At 44.5% G+C, this 19,121-nt stretch overlaps 1 protein-coding gene across 3 annotated transcripts in view; it reads right to left on the reverse strand.

Annotated features, from left to right (window-relative positions):
• Window positions 1-18,846, reverse strand: part of rtn1a (reticulon 1a) — a 22,935-nt gene extending 4,089 nt beyond the window's left edge. Inside the window, exons 1-3 of one of the 3 annotated variants that reach the window (XM_030443398.1) lie at window positions 18,556-18,846; window positions 9,613-10,359; window positions 6,924-7,604 (exon numbers count right to left, since the gene is read on the reverse strand). In XM_030443398.1, coding sequence (XP_030299258.1) covers window positions 6,924-7,604; window positions 9,613-10,359; window positions 18,556-18,778 — 1,651 coding nt within the window. In that variant the 5' untranslated portion in view covers window positions 18,779-18,846. Of the gene's footprint in view, window positions 1-1,221; window positions 1,378-4,315; window positions 4,684-6,923; window positions 7,605-9,612; window positions 10,360-18,555 lie in introns of those variants that run through there. The other 2 variants (XM_030443399.1, XM_030443400.1) reach the window with 2 other exon arrangements.
• Window positions 18,847-19,121: the final 275 nt, after the last annotated feature.

Genomic DNA, 19,121 nt, shown 5'->3' on the forward strand with positions numbered 1-19,121 from the left:
GTTCGCAGATAACGACAGTTCAGTGTGACCTGGCCAGACCAGCAGTTTTGTGGTCAGTGAGGAAGGATGACGACGCCTCACTGCTGCATCTCATTTGTGCAGTGAAACAGCATGATTCGACCTACGGGAACAAACTGTTGAAATATACAACATGCCTCCAGGCACTCGTACATTTCCTGCACCATTTTTCCTTCTATTCTAACACTGCCTCACTTCTTTGCATGGTGGGGCCTGTAATTTAAAGCCACTCGCAAAGATGAGAGACAAGTGAGAAGCGAGGATTAGCCCAGTGTACCATTACAGCTCCAGAGGCCGACATGGTCCTCTGCTGGCAGTCGTCTGTGTCGGCTGGAAACATGGGCCTGTTTCCATGAGAACTGCCGGCTGCTTGTTTCACTTCTGAACCTGCCGCCTCCCCACCACCACCACTGCAAGTCCAACAATACTACTAGTGGTTGCCGTACTGACAACTGAAAATCCATCATGTCACGTGGTGAGGGAGGCAGAACCGGTAATGTAAAGTTACGAAGACAGAATTGCGCCTGTGGTCTCTTGGGTGTCTTACTCTTCCTCTCGGTGCTGTCCGCCAGCCTGCCTGCTCTAATTTTAGCCGTGGAGCTGTGAGCAGCATAGTGATGACGGCCATCTTTACTCTCCACTGAAAGGCATCTGTGGATGCCAGAAAGGCAGGCTGAACCTGGGTGGCAACAGTCATTGTGACTGAGTGAATCTCTGCTACACATACACACACACACACACACCTATTGTTCCTAAAGTGTAAAATATCACATGTATGACCTGCCTTTTCTTATCAGTAACCAGCAGTGGCTGACAGTACCTATCAGGGCCCCCGCCCACCATCAAATCAAAGACACTACTCATTCAGAAACAGTGGGAAGAGGATTCATGTTTCTTAGCTGCTGTACACGCACCACTCCCCACAGAAGCCATTGTTGCTGCTGCCAGGGACAAACTGTCCATGTGGCTACTGGTTTGAGTGGAGATGCTCACACACATACACACAAACACACACACATACACATACACACACACACAGGCAGGGACAGGTAGCACATACAGCAGCTGTAACAACACACAGACACATCAACAGACGGCTCTGCCCGAGACAGGTGTTGACCGGTGTCTGTGCCTTGTGATTTGCTGCACAGACTGCAGGCAGACTGAAAAGCTTTAGCTAGTGCAGGAGAAGCGTGTACTGACCTGCGGCTCCCATGGCTGAACAGGGAAAGAGGCAGCTGCTTTATCCACGGACAAAAGGAGAGCACTGAAGGGGGAGCCCCCCCCCCCGCACAGGGGAGGAGGGGCCACAGCCACACCAGCAAATCAGCATCCGCCTGCGCAGGGCGACTGAGGGAGGGGGAGCGTCTATGGGGTGCGGTTGCCAGAGAATCACATTGCAATCCAACACACACACACACACACACACAAACACACACCAACACACATACAAACACTGTCTCTCTCTCTGTGAGCTCTTTTGTGCTCAGGCTTTTAAGCACAGTCCCGCTGACATGTGACAAAGACTACCAATTTACAGACAGTGTATGAAAATGGAAAATCTTTTATGCATAAAGACATTGCGTGATAATAAAGTGCACACAGACTGCAGCCATGTTCTACAGCTCCATTAAAAATGCTTCGGCAGAGAGGATACTGCCGAGCACCTGCCTGATGCAGTTACCATAGTTACCGTGCTCCATTTTCTCCCCATCGCTCACTGAGAGATGGAGCGAGGGAGGAAGGGAGGGGCCCGAAAGATGAAGAGGCAGGGAGGGGAAAGAGCGTTCCTTTGGGAACAGAGAGAGATTGATTTGCCTTGAATCTGGGGGATCAGCAGCACATAATGTGGCTCTTCCACACCACGACATATGAAGACAGCCGCCTCCCTTTATTGTGGAGCACAAAAGGACAATGGCAGGTTTAACACAAGGCCAGTTAGTCGCCAAGTCTGTGTCGACACAATTAAAAGTCTTAAAGACTGTTAGAATAGTGACGATAGTGTCTGAGATTTTTCTAAATTTGAGTCTGATTTCTGTCTGATTAAAACAATAAAACCTCTAATTATCTGTGTCAAAATCGTAACCTGATATTCACATAACACCATGCAGGTGAGTTTTTCAACAGCAGCAAAAGCTGAACTGCAAATGGGAGAAAGTTCACTGTTAGACACACAGGATGTTAAATCAGAGTAAAGAGGAAGTACAAACGCATCCTGCCGAGCTCCGCTTGTTGATACGACTTTCGCTTGTGATACGACAAGCGAAAAAACCAGAGCAAATGATTAACACAAGTGACAATAATATGATTCCCCCTCCCCCTTTTCTGTAGTGAAACTAGTTTAGCCTGACCTCATTAAATCACTGAAGACATCCTTGTGGCCTCAAACAAGCCATCAGCCAGACTGAGCAAACATGCAAAGGGACTTCTGCTGCCAACAGTCTCTCACAGCCGAGATTCAGGACTCAAGTCCTGGAACTTGTAACTTTCGGTTGAAGTGATGATTGTGAATTTTGATTTAGTGTCAGATGGATTGTTCACATGTTTTGCAATAAGATTGTATGATTTCTCTTGATATTGATGATTAAACAGCTAGTTTGGACAAAGATGCGTCATCAGTCTGACAGGTTATCCAACAGAAATGAACGGTGGCAAAAAACTGTTTACCATCCAACGATGTTCGGTGTATTTCTAAAGCTGATTCTCCTGTCAGACATCTTTATATCACTAAGTAACATGCCATGTTATGTTAAAAAAAAAATCGGACTTATTCCTCGCTTTTTGAACTATCCAAAAGTTTGATTGTCAAAGACAAACTTCTGCAACATAAGCAAATAATGATTTGAAACAACAGCAAATTAAAGTTGATCACATGGTTATAAGAACCACTAAATGTGCAACATATAACAGCAGAGATTGTCTTGACAAACTACCAAACAAAGTATAGTAACACTGGCTCTGCAGCGACCACACTTATTTAGAAGAGTCTGTTCTTCATCTTGTTGTCTGCGTGGAGATCAACTTGTGTTATTAGGAGCCACTAACCAAGTGTACACAGTAGTGTAGTGGTAAATCCTGATCCTTTTGGCTGTTGTGTGCCATCTCTAGTCCTGTTAACTGTTTATGTGAATAAATCACACATGCATGACTCAATTCTGTATGCGACTGCATTATTGTTTGGTGGCAGCAGGTCAGTAATGTGCATATGCAATGAGAATGACTAAACAAAAAAAATGCCTACAGCATCAAGGTGATGTGAAAAAAACATTGAACTGCAGAAAGTAAATCTGCTCAATTTCATCCTTTATCAGCTAAATTTGATGCGTTCCTAATGCTTTGGACCGATCCCATCGCATTGTCTATTGTGTTACACAGACTCAGACATTCCTTTTGGCCAAATTAAATCAATGATGACTCAGTAGAATAATGACAAATGTGGGCGTTTGTCATCAAGAGTATTTTTTTTATACAAAGCTGCACATCCAAAATCACTGGCTGCTACTGTCTCTGCTGGGATACAATACAAGTAGAATATTCTATTGCATTTTCACTGCTGAGCCAATCCTAAAGAAATTATCCAACAATAAATCACAACCAGTGTGGAGGAAGGGGCGCCATTTTCTCTCCTGGCCCTGTCCACGAGCTCTCCATGCTATGGAAACAGACAGACGGAGGATGCTCTTCTCCGGCCCAGTCTCTGCAAGGTGCCATGGCAGCCGAGGAGATAGGGCTGATGTAATCAGGATGGGTGTGCCCTGGTTACCATGGAGACAGTCTGTCAGAGCCGTCCGGATGCTCGGACTGCCTCGCTACACAAAAACAGAGCGTACGCCGTATAAAACCAGCTCCCCTGCATGGTTGCAAAATGGGGAGTGTGATAACAATGGCACGCCTTAGTGCCACAGCACAACACTGGCATCCATATTAACATGCACGCAAAACAGATGGCTCCCAGCACGCGGGTGTGTATACAATGATTTTCCATAACACCAACCAGCGTCTCTCACCTCCCTCTCCTTTGTTTTTTTCTTTTTTTTTTTTTTTGGACGCACACACATGCAGTAGAAAGGATCTGTCACCAGGGCGTGTCCATGTGAGAGGAGGCGCAGGTATATATTGCGTTTGATTCCCCAACACTTTAAAAATGCAGTTAGACGGCAAATGTGTACATGCAGAACACACACACACTCAAGTATAAACGCCGGTAGTGCCATGAATATTTAACCTACATGCAGAGGTAACGGTCCATTTCTCAAAACCACAAAGCACAGACAAAGGACAGTAAACACATCAGTACCCTGGCCTTTCCAGCCGGTCCAGGAGCTCTCCTTCTTGGGCACATCTGCAGTGGCCTGCATGCTGGTGATCAGTTACGTCCCTGTTCTCTTTCTTTCTCTTTATCGTGTCCGTTTTCTTCTTTGTCTCCCTCTTTGGTCGCACCGACTCACTCACTCATCCCAGAAAGGCATGAATGGTCAAAAAGGATGCGGAGATGACAGAGAGGGAGGTAGGGAGGGAGGGAGGAAAGTGTTTCCAAGGTGCTGCCGGCTCGCGGAGCACACAGACTGATGCTGTGGAGCAGCGCTGGCTAGAACAGGAGGAGCAGGGAGAGCGTGTATGTGTATGTGTCTGTGTGCGTGTGTGCTGGGGGAGGGTGAGGAAGGGGGGTTTAAATTGTAAACACCATACCACATTTGCTGCTGCAGCAAACCATCCATGCAATGATTAAGAGCCCGAGGGGTGAGAGGGTGGGTGGTGATCACTGGAGGCTCGGCTTTTTACATTGAAAGGGACGATACACTAGCTTTCACAATAAAAGCCCTAACAGAACCCTCTGGTAATGGTGGGGGTACAAGCAGTGGGAGGGTTATCCAACATAGGCCTCGATGAGACACCAGAACAGTGTCAGACTTTCCAGCATGCTGCCCTGGCTTCCCTTGTAGCTTGTTCGTTTTTATAGATGAAACAAATACAGCATTCCTAAAAGAAGAACAGCAGTCACTTTAAGGAGAGGTATGGCGCACATCCAGGACTGTTGTTCTTTATTTGTACAGAGGAATAATTAAGGTTGCAACCAGACATCCAAATAGCTGTTTCCACTATGACTCACTGATAACTAAAAGGGCAAAGTGCTCGTACTTTAATAATTCATAACAAGAGAGCCACTGAACATTACAGCACAATGCTCCCTGTTTAATGCCCTCAGGAAGTGTTTGTGCTTAACGATTCTCTACCCAGGAGAGACTGCTGACTGAAAAAGCAACGTAGGACGCTTGAAAGCGAAAGGGAAAACCGCACTGTCACTGTGGTGTCAGCACTGAGCTGATAAAGCAATTCCCAGCATCATTTTTCTCTCCTATCGAAGCCCCTCAGTCGCCCCCCTCCTGCAGACAGCCACACCTCACACCTTCTGCTCACTGCAGCCGTGACAGGCCTCGGTGCCAACACCGACCAAGGGGGAAAGGAAAAAACAGGTCTCTCTGAACCAGACCGAACACGCTCCCCCATCACTGTTGCTATGGCAACTGGCGTGGAAGTCCAAAGATGAAAACAGCATCTGCGATGACAAAGGTGCACCACGCCCTCTAGTGGTGGAGAAAGAAACACATGTGACCTGCTTTTTGGCATTTCCAGAACCTTCTCCCGTTCTGAGTAAACAAAACAGGGAGAGACGCTTTTATTTGTAATTGATTCAGATCAGTATATATCCTTGTATATTTCACATTCGTGACTTTTGTCTGAATCAATCATCACACTCTGTTGGACCATGGTGCATCAGTAGCTGTGAGTTACAGGAATCACATGCAGCCGTGTCTTTGGAAGCCTAAGCGGATCCAAAACCAAACCACATTCATATAGATGTGATCATTCTGCTCTGCTATTACATGAATTTCAAGAGGAAGCCTTTAAAGCTCCTCAGTAGGAGTGTGCCCCAGTTTTGACATCATTGCATTATGTAAACACACTGTTTACAAGGACAGAGAAAAACGCAAAGAGAAGTCAAAATAGCAAATATGCGGCTTAGACAGCATTAACTCCTGCTTACAGCAATTGCCACTTCTGACCTATCTAATCTCATGATGGTAAAAAGTGATGTAGGGATCCAGATGTTGTCAAGATGCAAAGAGAGGTTGTTTTTTTTTCCCTAAACATCTGTATTTTGGTTATCTGAACTGTTTCCACTGATGTTTACAGGTTAAACTGCGTTGAGTTTCAGTCGTCATACGTCGCCATAAATTTGAACCAATGCATCCTTACTCTACAGCTTTTTTATTCATAACTGTACCACCAGGTGGAAGCAGACCTCAGGAGTACAGTACAACACAAGCACTTCCCAGCCACCCCCCTTGCAAAGACTAACACACACACACACACAGAGACACTCAGCAGTGGAACATCCCATTTCTCTCAGCAACCCTGTTTACTTTCCCGGCCTTGTCAACAAAACAATACCAAAGCACACCACACAGGTAGCAACCAGGAAGTAAACAAACACAAGCGCTGCATTACTGATATGATGAGAAATATTCTGTCTGTTATTTCCAAACTGTCTATGTCCCCAGATACTGTCTGATGGGGAAGGTTGCACACTGTGCACGTGATAGCTCTTTTATTCGGGCTTGAGGACACATCAGCAAACACAACACTACATGTTCCGCAAGCTGACAACACTATTTCTAGACAGTCAGTGCTCAAGGTAGTAGCTTATAGAAGCCAAGGTGAAACCACTGCAACGATAACAAGGATACAGACATGCTGTGTTTGTTTTTTTAGTTTGGTTTCCTATTACTTCCACAAAGAGGCATTAACAATGTACATTTTTACAGGTTTGTTTAGTGGTGACACTAGCCTAGAAAAACACAGAATCCTGGGAAAAAAAGGAAATCAAGATTTTGTCGACTGACCTTTTTCCTTATTAAAGCCAGGGAGGAATGTGGCAGCAGGTTTCCCTGGGTCTTTGCCTTCATTGGTCTGCTTGTGCATGTCGTCCTGGTGGGGCCTCTCTGATCGCACCTCTGGGGGCACGGCAGCAGTGGGGGGCTTGGGCTTGCTTGGGCGATCCTCCTCTGTTTTCACTGGAGTCTTGACCTTTTCTGTGATCAGGGGCTCGGCTGGCACCGTCTCAGCCGTGCTGCGGGGAGTAACAGCACTGGGAACCAGGGGAGAGGGAGGACTGACTCCCTGTTTGGGGCCAGTGAAGCCCTGCTCCCTCTTTGGGCTCTCTTCAGACGCAGACTCAATGAAGAGATCGCTGTCAAGCTCGGCCTCTCTCTCCTCCCTCAGAATGCTGTAGGCTGTGGGTGGAGCGTGGTTGCCAGCCAGGCCAAAACCACCCTTGGCGACAGGGGGATTGTCAAAGGGGTTGTTAGGCTGGCTGAAAGTGCCCTTGCTTTTAGGCGGCTGGGCAAATGGGTTGCTAGTGGCCTTTGGAGGCTCCTCAGACACCAGCTCGATCTCTGAGTCTCCAGACTCTGCGCTGCTGCCGTCATGCTCCTTGCTGCCGGTCTTTGTGCTCGGAGTGCTTTTGGAAGCTGCAGGCTTCACAGCGTCAGCCTTGAACATATCATGGGAAGGGAATTCTTTTTCTGTTCACAAAGAAATTTAGAGAAAAGTGGGTGTTAGAGTCTACTCTCTCACTGCAAATCCAAACATACAGCATTAAACTTAAAACTTAATCTTAAAAAGACAGTTTAATGCACATTTTCCCTCTTACTTTCGCTTTTTATCCATTTAGGGTGTTTTGGTGTGAGTTGCTGTCTTTTGGAGCTATTGGCTGCAGAGATGTCTGCCTTCCTTCAACTATAATGGAACTAGATCGCACTCTGCTCGTGGTGCTCAAAGCCCCCCCCCCCAAAAAAAATAAAACATTTGAAAGACCCAGAAGTCATGACCTCGTTACTGCACAGATCTTGTTGTCAGCAGTTTAATGTAAGAACTATTTATTTCGATATCACCAGGCAGACGGAAGCGTGCATTTTCTTGAAAGAAACAATGCTGACAAGTTTTTCAAATTTTAGTTTTTGGCAGTTTGAACAACCACAAGCCGAGTGCCCATATCTTCAAAAATCTGCAGTTTGCCACCAAAACAATCTAGGAGGATAAATAGCACTACAGGTAACAGGACAAATATGTACTTGAAGTGTCCCTTTCAAAGCTAGACTGTAACTTTTAAAAGAAGATACAATAACACAGTCCTCCACTTATGAAATGAAATGTTGCGTTCATAACAAATTAAAGCACATCCTCTTTCAATTTGATATATGTGAAATATTAGCTAATGCTAACAAACTCCAGATAGTTATTGATGCCATTACTGTCATTCATTATGGCATCAACATAATTTCTATGAAATACATGGGGTGATTTGATGATAGACGTAGTATTTTTATATAAAGCAGCTTCAAGGAGGAAGGACGTACATTTTTTTGTTGATTCTGGTGGCCCCTGTGGACAAAGGTGGTATGAGCACATACCTGTCAAGAAGATTTTGATCTAGCTACTGCTATAGTCATCTGTCTTGTATGTGAGTTAAAGAAAGATGCAATGTTCTTTTAATACCATTTTCCTTTTAAACTAGGCTGTTTGCATGATTCATAACAGTGAGGTAATGTATCTTTCTGTAGCTATGTAAGGTTAATAACTGATACTGAATATGATGATGGTGAAACAAAGTAAACTATGTTTTATTAACGTTCATACACCTTAGGATGGCCTACATGTCATCCTGCAGCTCAGAGGTTCGGTTGCTCGGTAATAGTAATTTAGAAAGGTTATCAACATTCCCTGATAATATTGTGGTTTTGCAGGGAATCTGACTCAGGACTCAGGACTCAAGAGTAACTATGTAGAATCAGGCACTCTTCTCACTGTTGGTCTCATCTGTGTATGTAGGTCATATAGAGGCAGCAGTGTTAAAGTGAGAGACTGTTTCATAAATAGGCAGACTAGACCACCAGACACAACAGACGTTCTGACCTGGTTATTTTAACAGAGTTTAACTTCTTTTTCCAGAAAATGTACTTTATTATGGTCGTACTGTTATGATGATAGAATTTCTAACCTCGGGGCAATACCTTAAAAAATATTGACATTTAATGCCATTTTTGATACATACCACATTTTTTGGATTTTTATCAAAACAAAACTGCCACAAAGCTTGAGTACTGTGTGTTTAGCAAAACAGTATCTGTCAACCAAAACCAGTCAGGGAGGCCCTGAACTTGTCATATTTAATGAGCCCAGACACCATAACAAAACAAAGCGAGTGACGAGAAGACAGCAGAGCGAGTTAGAGGAGCGGGGCTATGAGGGCAATGCAGTGGTGTGTGTGTGTGTCAACTCATTGTCAAACAGAAAAGAGAGCAAAAGAAGTCTAGTTGGTACGAGTGTGCTGTTACTGATAAAAAAACGTGTATTAAAATCATAAAATATTCAGAATCAATATGTATGTATTGAAAAATCTCTATATTTTGACAACACTACATTACAGCATACTGATGCGTTAAATCACATATACCATGATGAAAGATTTTACCACTCACTCTCCTTTATCTGACTATGTGCCAGTTGTGTGTGTTTGTGTGCTGTGCTTACGTGTTGGTGAAGCGTTAGGAGTGGAGGCAGGGCTGTCATCCTCCGGCTCTGATAGTGTCACAGTTGGAACCCCCTGTAAGCCCACACTGAGCACGTTTTCACGCTCGGACACGCTGCCTGGAGAAGGTTGCTTCTGTGGCTCAGTCTTGGTGGCTGGAGGCTGGGACTCAGTCAAGGTGATCTTCACCGGGCTGGCCGTCTGTGGGGTGCCACCCAGGTTTCGATAGGAGCGGTAGTCTGACAGCTCTTCATCAGATGGCTCTTCCACATAGGGGAAAGAGTGGGAGCCCAAGGCTGGACCAAGGTTTTCCTCCTCTTCTTCCACATCCTCATCCTCATCTTTTTTAGGGTTTTTATCCATGTAGCTGCCCAATGAGTCATGACCAGTTGAGCCTGTGTCCACTAGGCTGTGCAGAGCCCCCTGTTGCTGGTCACGCCGTTCATCCCCGTGGCTGATGTCCATGTAGTTGTAGGATTCTGTCTTATCTGAGCCAAACAGAGACTTTGGCATGTCATCAGACAGGTTGGATGTCATCTTGGTGCTGGAGCTGAAGCTGTAGGCGTCACTGGAGAAGTCGTCCAGGGCAGAGGAGCCAGAGGCAGGCTTGGTAGGTTTCAGGTCGTCCGACAGGTAGGAGGCCTCTCGACCTGATGTGAAGTTCTGATTGGACAGCAGGGAAGTGTAGATATCACCATCATCATTCATAGGCTTCCTGAAGAGGCCAGACATGGGGTCATCTGCAGAGACTGACAGGAAGAGAGAGAAGTGAAAGTCAGTGATGTTGCACACACAAAAAACTGATGAGGAAGAATGACAGCACTCTCTGTGTCACACGATCACGAGCTGTCTGATTAATGAAAACATCCAGTCAAACAAGGCCGTGCTTCAGCCGGCGCTGCTGCCAGGGAGAGGGGCTGTGGCACTGTGAGACTCTGGGTGCTCGGCTGTGAAGATCAGTGAGGCAGCAGTAACAGAGGGTACTTGTACCCGGTGCGGGACAAAGGGGGATTGTTCCAACCCCAAAAAACCACAGAGCCACAACCAGAGTCTGTTCTAAATCATGCAGGCAAAGGGCTTTCTCTAGTCACATCTCTGCTCTGTAATCACTAATCCTCTGTCTCCCCTGGCAAATTAGTGTCATGAAAACGAACACATAAAATATGACCTGTATGTGCAAGCTAGCATAACCAAAATTCAAATCGGTTAAGCTAGTCGAGGCTAGGTTGACAAAATTGCTCAATGATACATGTATAAATACATTTTTCAAACACTGCACGCACCCTGCATCCTAGCATTCAACACACAAGCACAAAACTGAAATCATATTAGGCAATAGGCACAGAGACACAACTGTAGCCTTAACACTGTCTTCAACCACTTTTATGAATTCAAAACCTGCAGACAGTGTTGGTATGATCTGTGTGTGCTCGGCTTTCAAATATCACTCAGCATCTCACTGAATAATTTGTTACAGTGCTTCAAGGAAATGTGAAGGATGCTCATATTACATATGAACTGCAAAACAGGAAGAGACACCCTTGATAGGGATGTTATTTTAAATCATTAGGTCAGAAGTCAAGGTCAAGTATTCAGGTCTGTTGACTTTACGTCCAACTTCCAGTCCCGGCCAACAAACACACACTGCCTCCTGTTCATACACAAATACACAAGCATAAACAGAGTACACACACTGTACACCAGCACAAACCTAATGCTAATATTTTTGTTGAGCTGTGTACAAGTCAGTGTTTATACTTCCACAAACTGCGATCCTCCTCCCGCTCCCTAGTCCTGGATCTCCCAGGGCAGCGGTGGTGCTATAAATAGGCCGGGTCCAGCTGCTGGGCTGGACGAGGGGGGAAGGTTTAAAATAGCAGCCTTAGGGTTAGCTCTGGAGGATGCAGGCTGACTGACAGAAGACCCAAAAGGTCAGGACGTCCCATCCCTCCCTTCGCTTCCTCTAAAAAGCCCTGCCACCCTTCCCTTCTGCTGTCCTTCCCACTGCTGCTCCCTCAGTCATTAACAATACATCATACTGCAGTACAGTGGCAGAAACACTAGACACTCATGCTGGGACACAGCAGGATGGAGGGACGTGACATGGAGGAAAAGCAAAGCAAGCCGTTTTAGGCTACAGATTATTTTGTATTTACCAGACTGAAATATTTGGTAGAGTAACATCTGAACTGCCTATGGATCCGAGCAGTGTGCAACATCAACAGGCACAGCTGTTGAGCCGAGTTCAGTTTAGTGACATGAATGCCCTTGATGTGTTGCTAAAGCGGACCAATGTATAATCCTCTTAGTGTACTACCATCGTATAGGTCCCATCAGCCATCACCCTGGCAACAACATCACAGCCTAACACTCACTGAGTCATTGTACAACAGTGCAGATGTGGGAAGCACTTAGAGCCACTACAAACTGTGAAGAGAGGTGAACCGTGGTGCTGTGAACTGCCAGTAATCCTGTTGACTGTAGGCAAAACACCCCCCCCCCACACACACCTTTCTCTCTATCAACCCGTTCCTCGTAACAAATAAACTCACCACCAGCAGTTGCATAAGGCATCTGCAGCAAAAGAAAGAGGCCAGATGCTCGTCTTTAACCGAGCAGCTTCTCGACAAAGTCGGTGCGTTGAGATCGAGGGCATATTTGAATCTGCTGATACGGCGTAGCAGCACCCAGACTCTGGGAAAAACCCCCACAAGGCCGAGGCAAACGCTTTGCTGCGCTCAGATGGGATTGGACGTGACAACAGAGGAATTCTCAGCTCACACAACATAATCGTGCCACTGAAAGGATGGTGCAGTTAAATAAATAAGTCCTGGTGGATGTGCTGTGAAGGGGCAGTCCTTTGTTGTCCTCTGTGCAGCCAGTGCAGCTCCGAAACTAATGCAGCCTGACAATCTGTGCTATGCCAAGGCATGGGCTCCTAATTATCAGGCTGCAGACAAAAACATGCGAGAAGAGACAGTATCAAAAGAGCCGGAGTTGCAAAACGAATATATTACCACTTTGAAATCACGGTTTAACTGAGCTGCATGTGGAGCGCAGCGGGGTTCACTCGCTTGAAGACACTTACTGATCCACTGTGATTATTCGGTGGGGAATCAAATGATTAGACTTATACGAAAAATAGAAAAGGTATTTGAGTGACAAAATGTAAACAGAAATGTATTTTCAGCGATGGAGAGACGTTGCCAAAGGAGCAATCTGTGTCACTTTGTGCTGTCCGAGCTCACACCATCTTGAATCCCAGCAGTGATTCAGCTCTACTTTGAAACATCTGTTGATCTACTGCACTGTTAATGATTCCATCAGCCCATCCCTGACCCGCTCGACTGTGGTGTTACCTTTCAGGAGTCCTCTTTCACTCCATGACCTTGTGGAAACCAATCCATCGAGACACTTACTAAGTGCTCTTCTTTCAAAGCCATCTGTGGCTCTGATCTTAAATGATAGGCTGTAGCTTTATCATTTTAGGTGTATATCTTCCTGATCACTGGGAACGAAGGTACAGCAAAAATGATTTTTATTGTCAATTAACTAAAAATCATTTTCTTTATCAATCAATTAGCTGTTTAGTCCATGAAATGGTAAAAGTTGTCGATCAGTGTTTCCCTTTAGCCCAAGATGACGTCCTCAAATGTCTAATTTTGTCTACAACCCACAGATATTCATATCATATATTCAGATCGTGTATCTAAGATACAATATTTGTATAATAAGAACAGAATTTGGCATGTACTCTCTAATTTGTCACACTGAATGGATGTCTGTTTCGGTACTTGTACCTTCATCCTTGTAACCCTAATAGAAGTCAGTTTAATTTATTAAAATAGCTGGCGATTAATTTAACAGTTGAGAACGAATTGATTAATCATTGCGGCTCTACTGGGAACTGGGAAATGCTTTGTTTAGAAGATAAAAACTGAAATTGATTTTGCGTGTGAATGAGGCACAAGGGCTGACGTGGCTTGGCCAGTTAAGATTACTTACTGTACTTGGAAAAAGCCTCGGGGACGGGAAAAAACAACCTTTATTACCATAGTGTTCATATAAATATGCTTTTGAGTATACAGGAGTACTTTTTATTTTGTAATTTTTGTTTTTTCCTTTTTTCTTCTGCATACATGTTACCAAAAGATCAGTGTTATCCCATGTGTTGCCTTGTCTACGCACTGTATGATGACATTTATTTTCTAAACTTACTGCTGCTATTGTGATTTGATTTGTTTTGATGGGAGTTCTTGTGTTGTCCATGATGCTATTTTGACCCTGTCTTGGCTCGGTCTGGCTTGTAAAGAGATTTTAATCTCAGTGTGACTTCTTACATACAAAGGTTATATATAATGTTTCGGGTGTTGCAATACTTTTGTATTGTTGAGGTTTGCTGTATTTGCAGCTACCGTATCTCTAAACATAAGTACCATCACAACAGATTAAAAGCTTCTTTTGGTATGGAAGTCAAAACAAATAAATTAGTACACATTAACAATAAAAGCTGAGCAGAATACTGTGATCTCTCTTATAGTAATTCTTTATATAATTCTTATTTTCAATAAAGATAGATAGTTAATGTATTATTGATAAAGAAGTTAATGTATTCAAATCATATCAATAATTAAAATTGATGCCAGCAATAAAATAAATTACATGAATGATTTCCGCATTTTCCATTTATTATAAATCTGAGCTGAATCAAAGTCACAGTGTCATTCTAGTGAAGAGCGCTTTTATATTAGATTCCTTTATTAAGTCTCTTACTCACAGTATTTGTCACAGTTTACCTGAAGCACCGCTCCAGTTCTGAATGGTCTCTGGCTTTTAAGAGCTCTGGTTGGAACTTTTATGTTCATACTGTATTGATTACAACAGCCTTGGGTGAACAAATACATGAATGGTAGTCACTAACTAGCCTGCGTTAATGTCGGTAAAGAAGAAGAAAATGGAGAGCACAAAGACAGTCTTTCCTAAGAGCTGAGGTACAACAAAACTACTAGTAGAGGTCGATTGGGGAACAGCTGTGCTGAGGGACTCAATTGCTCTGAGGCCCATTGATCCAAGAGAATGAGGACACAAAATTACTGTAAGAAATGGCAGTACAGCCACCATTCTTAAAAAAAATCACTCAAGAACACACGGGCCAATGTTGTTGTTCCAGCAGCCTTTGTCAAATAAAAATCGATGAGGAACGAGTTTAAATAAAAGCTAATCTGGCCTCATTCAGATTCTAAAGCTGTGGTACGTACAGTACCTGCCTTCCACCATATTGATCGTATTTTTCCTGCTTGGATAGAGCTTTATGGATGAATGGAGAGGATGTGGGAGGATCTAGACTGAGTGTCTGCAAGCTGTCTGCTTTGGGTCAAAGCTGTCAATCTAGTGTGACTTTGGATCGGTGTTCCACTTTTATTGTACAGACAGAATTGGGCATTAAGACGCAGACGCCGGCAGGAAGGCGGGCATGCGCGGGCTACAACAGCATACAAAAAAGATGTAGATGGACTGCTCTGTTTTTAAGTTTCTCTGCTGATAGAAGCTCTAATCCCATGAGCAGTTTCGCATTACTCTGCTCAGGGATTACTCTATGTGCACAGGCCACAGAGATGGACTGAGGCCGTAAGATTGTAAACATGGCATCATATTTCACATGAAGGCTTTCAATTGTTTACACATGGGATCAAAGTACAAGAGAAATTATAATTTATATGTATGACCATAGCACTTAAGCTTTGTTATTGTCACCTGCGGTAGAGCTTTTTGGGCTCAGCCTGTCACGTTTTTATCTGTCCTTTTATCCCTCAGCATTAGCTAATTGGTCCTCGACGCAGATGACGGTGAATTAGATTGGAAGCTTGGCAGGTAATACATAGGATGAGGACCTCATTCTGGAGAGCAGACATGCTTTTATCATACTCACTTTAAGCTTTATCTAATTATGTAAGCGGCTTTGACACCACGTTTTTAACCACAACAGCTATTGGACGTACATGCAGACACTAGCTCACACCTGGGAGCTGCTCTGCTGACCAATGACATCCAGGAGACACTGAATTAAAGGTGAAGTCAAAGACAGTTATTTCTATTTCCAGCTTTTCCCCGACAGTCTGGCTAATGAACCATCAGCCTCCCGTCACGGCCTCGCCTCTCTTGCCATTAAGCTGCCCAACCCCTCGTCCTCCCCCTCCCCCTCCTCCTCCTTCTCCTCCTCCTCTATCCCTGTATTATCTTGCATCTTTATCATCCAGTCTGAAAAGACCTAGCACTGCTCAGCCCCCCCTGGGAACAGCAGCAGAGCTCTCACCAGCTAAAGGCACAAATGCACCGAGCTGGCTTATGCAGTCCAGCCAAGTCCACTAAGTGCTTTCTCTATCTGAAAGATACGGAAAGGACCCAGCCAGACATATGCTGTCTCATCCTTGTCACCAATGATAAACTGGAACAGAGGAAGAGTGGAGTCTAATCCACCTATCAGGGACTGGATTGTTACTCATGACTGATGCACTGATGTCAGGACATGATAGACTGACCATTGTTCTATACTGTAAGAGCTTGCTGGAAAAAAGAAGGAGGTGTTGCTGTTTGTGCACAATATGCACTTAGTTGTGTTTCTTTAGAGAGTAGCAGCTAATGATTATTTTCATTACCGATGGATCTGTGATTTATTTTCGCGGGTATCTGGTCTATAAAATGTCAGAAAATGTCTTGCTTACTGTCTTACAGGAATAAAGCAACCCCCCAAAAAATCACATTTAAGAAGCTGGGATCAAGCAAATTTGGATCTTTGTTTTTGTTTTTCTGAAAGAAAAGTCAATTAATTGTTGACAACCAATCTGTTCATCCTTGCAGCTCTGAGGCACACCATGTGCTAAAGACAAACTGTGAGATTTTCACACAAACCCTCATCATGATGCAGCATTATCTGCCACAACTTTCTCTCTCATGCCTCTTGAAACCCTTACAGGACAGGAAACTTTTGAGGATGAAAGAAGCCGACTGTACTGTACTGTCTGTGATCCAAAGCTCAGGTTCTGTCCTGGTGGTAATTTAATACAGCTGAAATCAGCATTATCGGCGTCCTGTGGGTAGATCAGTGTTGTGAACAAGATTCAGGACAGGCATGGATCGATTACATTGCGAGGCAATTCTAGACATCTTGAAGAGATACTATTTCAAGGTTCCTACTTTCCAAAGGCGAAACTTCTTCTCTGGCCTCAGTAAAACAAAAATACGTTTTTTGGAGCTGGAGATATTATTTTGTGGTGATCCACCAGCAGAGAAGAGACGGAAAGCTTGTTTAAGAGAGAACGTCAACAGAGATGAGAACAGACTCTAGCATGTCTGGTCAAGAGGAAAATGTCCACTCTGCCCAACTGGATGTGATGAGATCTGCACTGTTCCCAACAAGAACACAAGTGACACAGTGGATTATTTCACTGGTATGGACACAGCTCGGCTGGAGTCGTAGCAGCAAGAGACTGCTATTGTTTCCTCTTTTAGGGAATCATAACTGTGTGTGTTTGTGTGTGTGCACTCACCTACACAAGCCGGAGCTCGTCTGGCACACTATTATGAAAGTAGAGCATGTGCTTTGTTTGTTTTTTTATTGTGGAGAGCGTGGCCAAACATTGACTAGCCTCACATATGTTTTATGCTCAGCCTGCTTCTGGGGGATCACCTTTAGAAGTGTATGTAAGGTTAAAGTTCTGCTTTCGTGCCAAATTCTGAGCCTCAAAGGATAAGGAGCCCAATTAGGTGATCAATAATGCTCCCGTTAACAGATATACAAAAATGATTTTTCTTTAAATTACCATGTTCTTGTTCAGGAGCAGCTGAAATCAGATGGCTCAAGCAGCGAATGGAGGCAACTAGGCGGCTTGTCTTTCTTTTTTTTTTTTTTTTAACATCATCTCATGAATTTTTCAGTGAATCCGTGAATGAAAGTGCAGGGTTCTAGTTTTGCTCGCCAAGCGAATAGTGAGCCCTGTTCCTTCTGGATTAAAAATAGCTGCATGAGCCGAGCTGTGCTGAGGAGAATGACGGACTTAGAACTGAGGTCTGATGATGTTCCCACAAAAACACTGCCTCCAGCATCCAATAATATATCATCAACAATACCAAACCAGGAAAGTAGGAGTCATCATGCAGGGCACTTATCAAAGCAGGACTAGTCGATAAACTAGGATTTAATCATTTTTTAACCAGTCACTGGCTATGGGAGCTATTTGGGGATTAAGCCCGTGATCTATTTATGATCCCTCTACCTCAACATATCCAGATGTTGTTGTTTCATTCTAGATATAGCACTTTTGCCGATGAACGTTCACAGGCCACTCAAAGTTCAACAGGCTGTTTGTTAAAGCATGTCGCATCCCATCTGCATCCTCAAATCTCATCAACCAAAGAACCGGTGGGTGGAACAGTGGGTCACATCTGATGTTTCATAACTAAGTCTGAATGAATTTCATTTCGAAGACGTCAGATCCTACTCTCCTCAGCACCACTGTTGTGACAGCTGATGTACTATCGTCCAATCGAAGTTACTCGCTGGCATCTTTCTTTTGTTTTCAAGCACAGAAGTTTTAACTCAGCTGACAGACAGTTTATCTGTTTTAACGCCAAATCTATCACAGACGGACTCGGCTGCATCTCTCTCACTGTATTTACACCTCAACACCGATCTGTGTTTGTAAATAGCTGGCAAAGTTCAGCCAAGCGTGGCCGAAATAATATAAATCATAAAATCAGGACTTATTTGATTAGTTTTCTCGCTCGATATGGCAAGTTTTCCCCACTAGCATCGAGGGTCTAAGGACAGAGGATGTCGTTCACCGTACAGACCTCTAAAGCCCGCTGAGGCAATGTGATTGTGATTTCGGCCTTTATAAATAAAACTGGTTGGATTTGATGTATTTGGCAAAAATGGACCGCTTTACCTGTGGATGCAGTTTCCATAGCAACAGGAGGCCTTATCCCGTCGTCCTGGAAAGGATGGAATTGTTGATCCAGGTCGCCCGACACCTCGCCGCCTCGCGGCTTCAAATCTTCACGTAACTCGCCGAAGCGGCTCGGTGTGCTCCCGAACAGGCCGTTCCTCTCGTAGTCATCCCCGAACCACCTCCCTTCCGAGCCGAGCTCCTCACCGGGCTGAGCAGACATGCTTTTTCCTGTTATCGGACACAAGATGTACACTCGCTACTGATTCGCTTCTTCTTCTTCTTCTTCTTCTTCTTCTTCTTCTTCTTCTTCTTCTTCTTCCTCTCTACCGGCTGCACTGTAAATGAGCGGCGGCAACCCCTTGTTTGCGCTAGAGCGGGTGATGGAGACAGACACACGAGAATGCAGCTTCTGGCTGGCGTCTGTCAACTCGAGCCTCGGATTTGTAGACGCCACGGACGAAGCGGTGCGGTCGTTCGGTCGGTCGGGGAGCAGGATGAGAGGAGAGGAGAGGAGTGAGGTTGATTGTTTTAGTTTAGTGCTCCAGCGGTGACGTCATGGTGTC

This window comes from Sparus aurata, chromosome 16 (assembly GCF_900880675.1).
Source record: "Sparus aurata chromosome 16, fSpaAur1.1, whole genome shotgun sequence".
Classification (NCBI taxonomy): domain Eukaryota; kingdom Metazoa; phylum Chordata; class Actinopteri; order Spariformes; family Sparidae; genus Sparus; species Sparus aurata.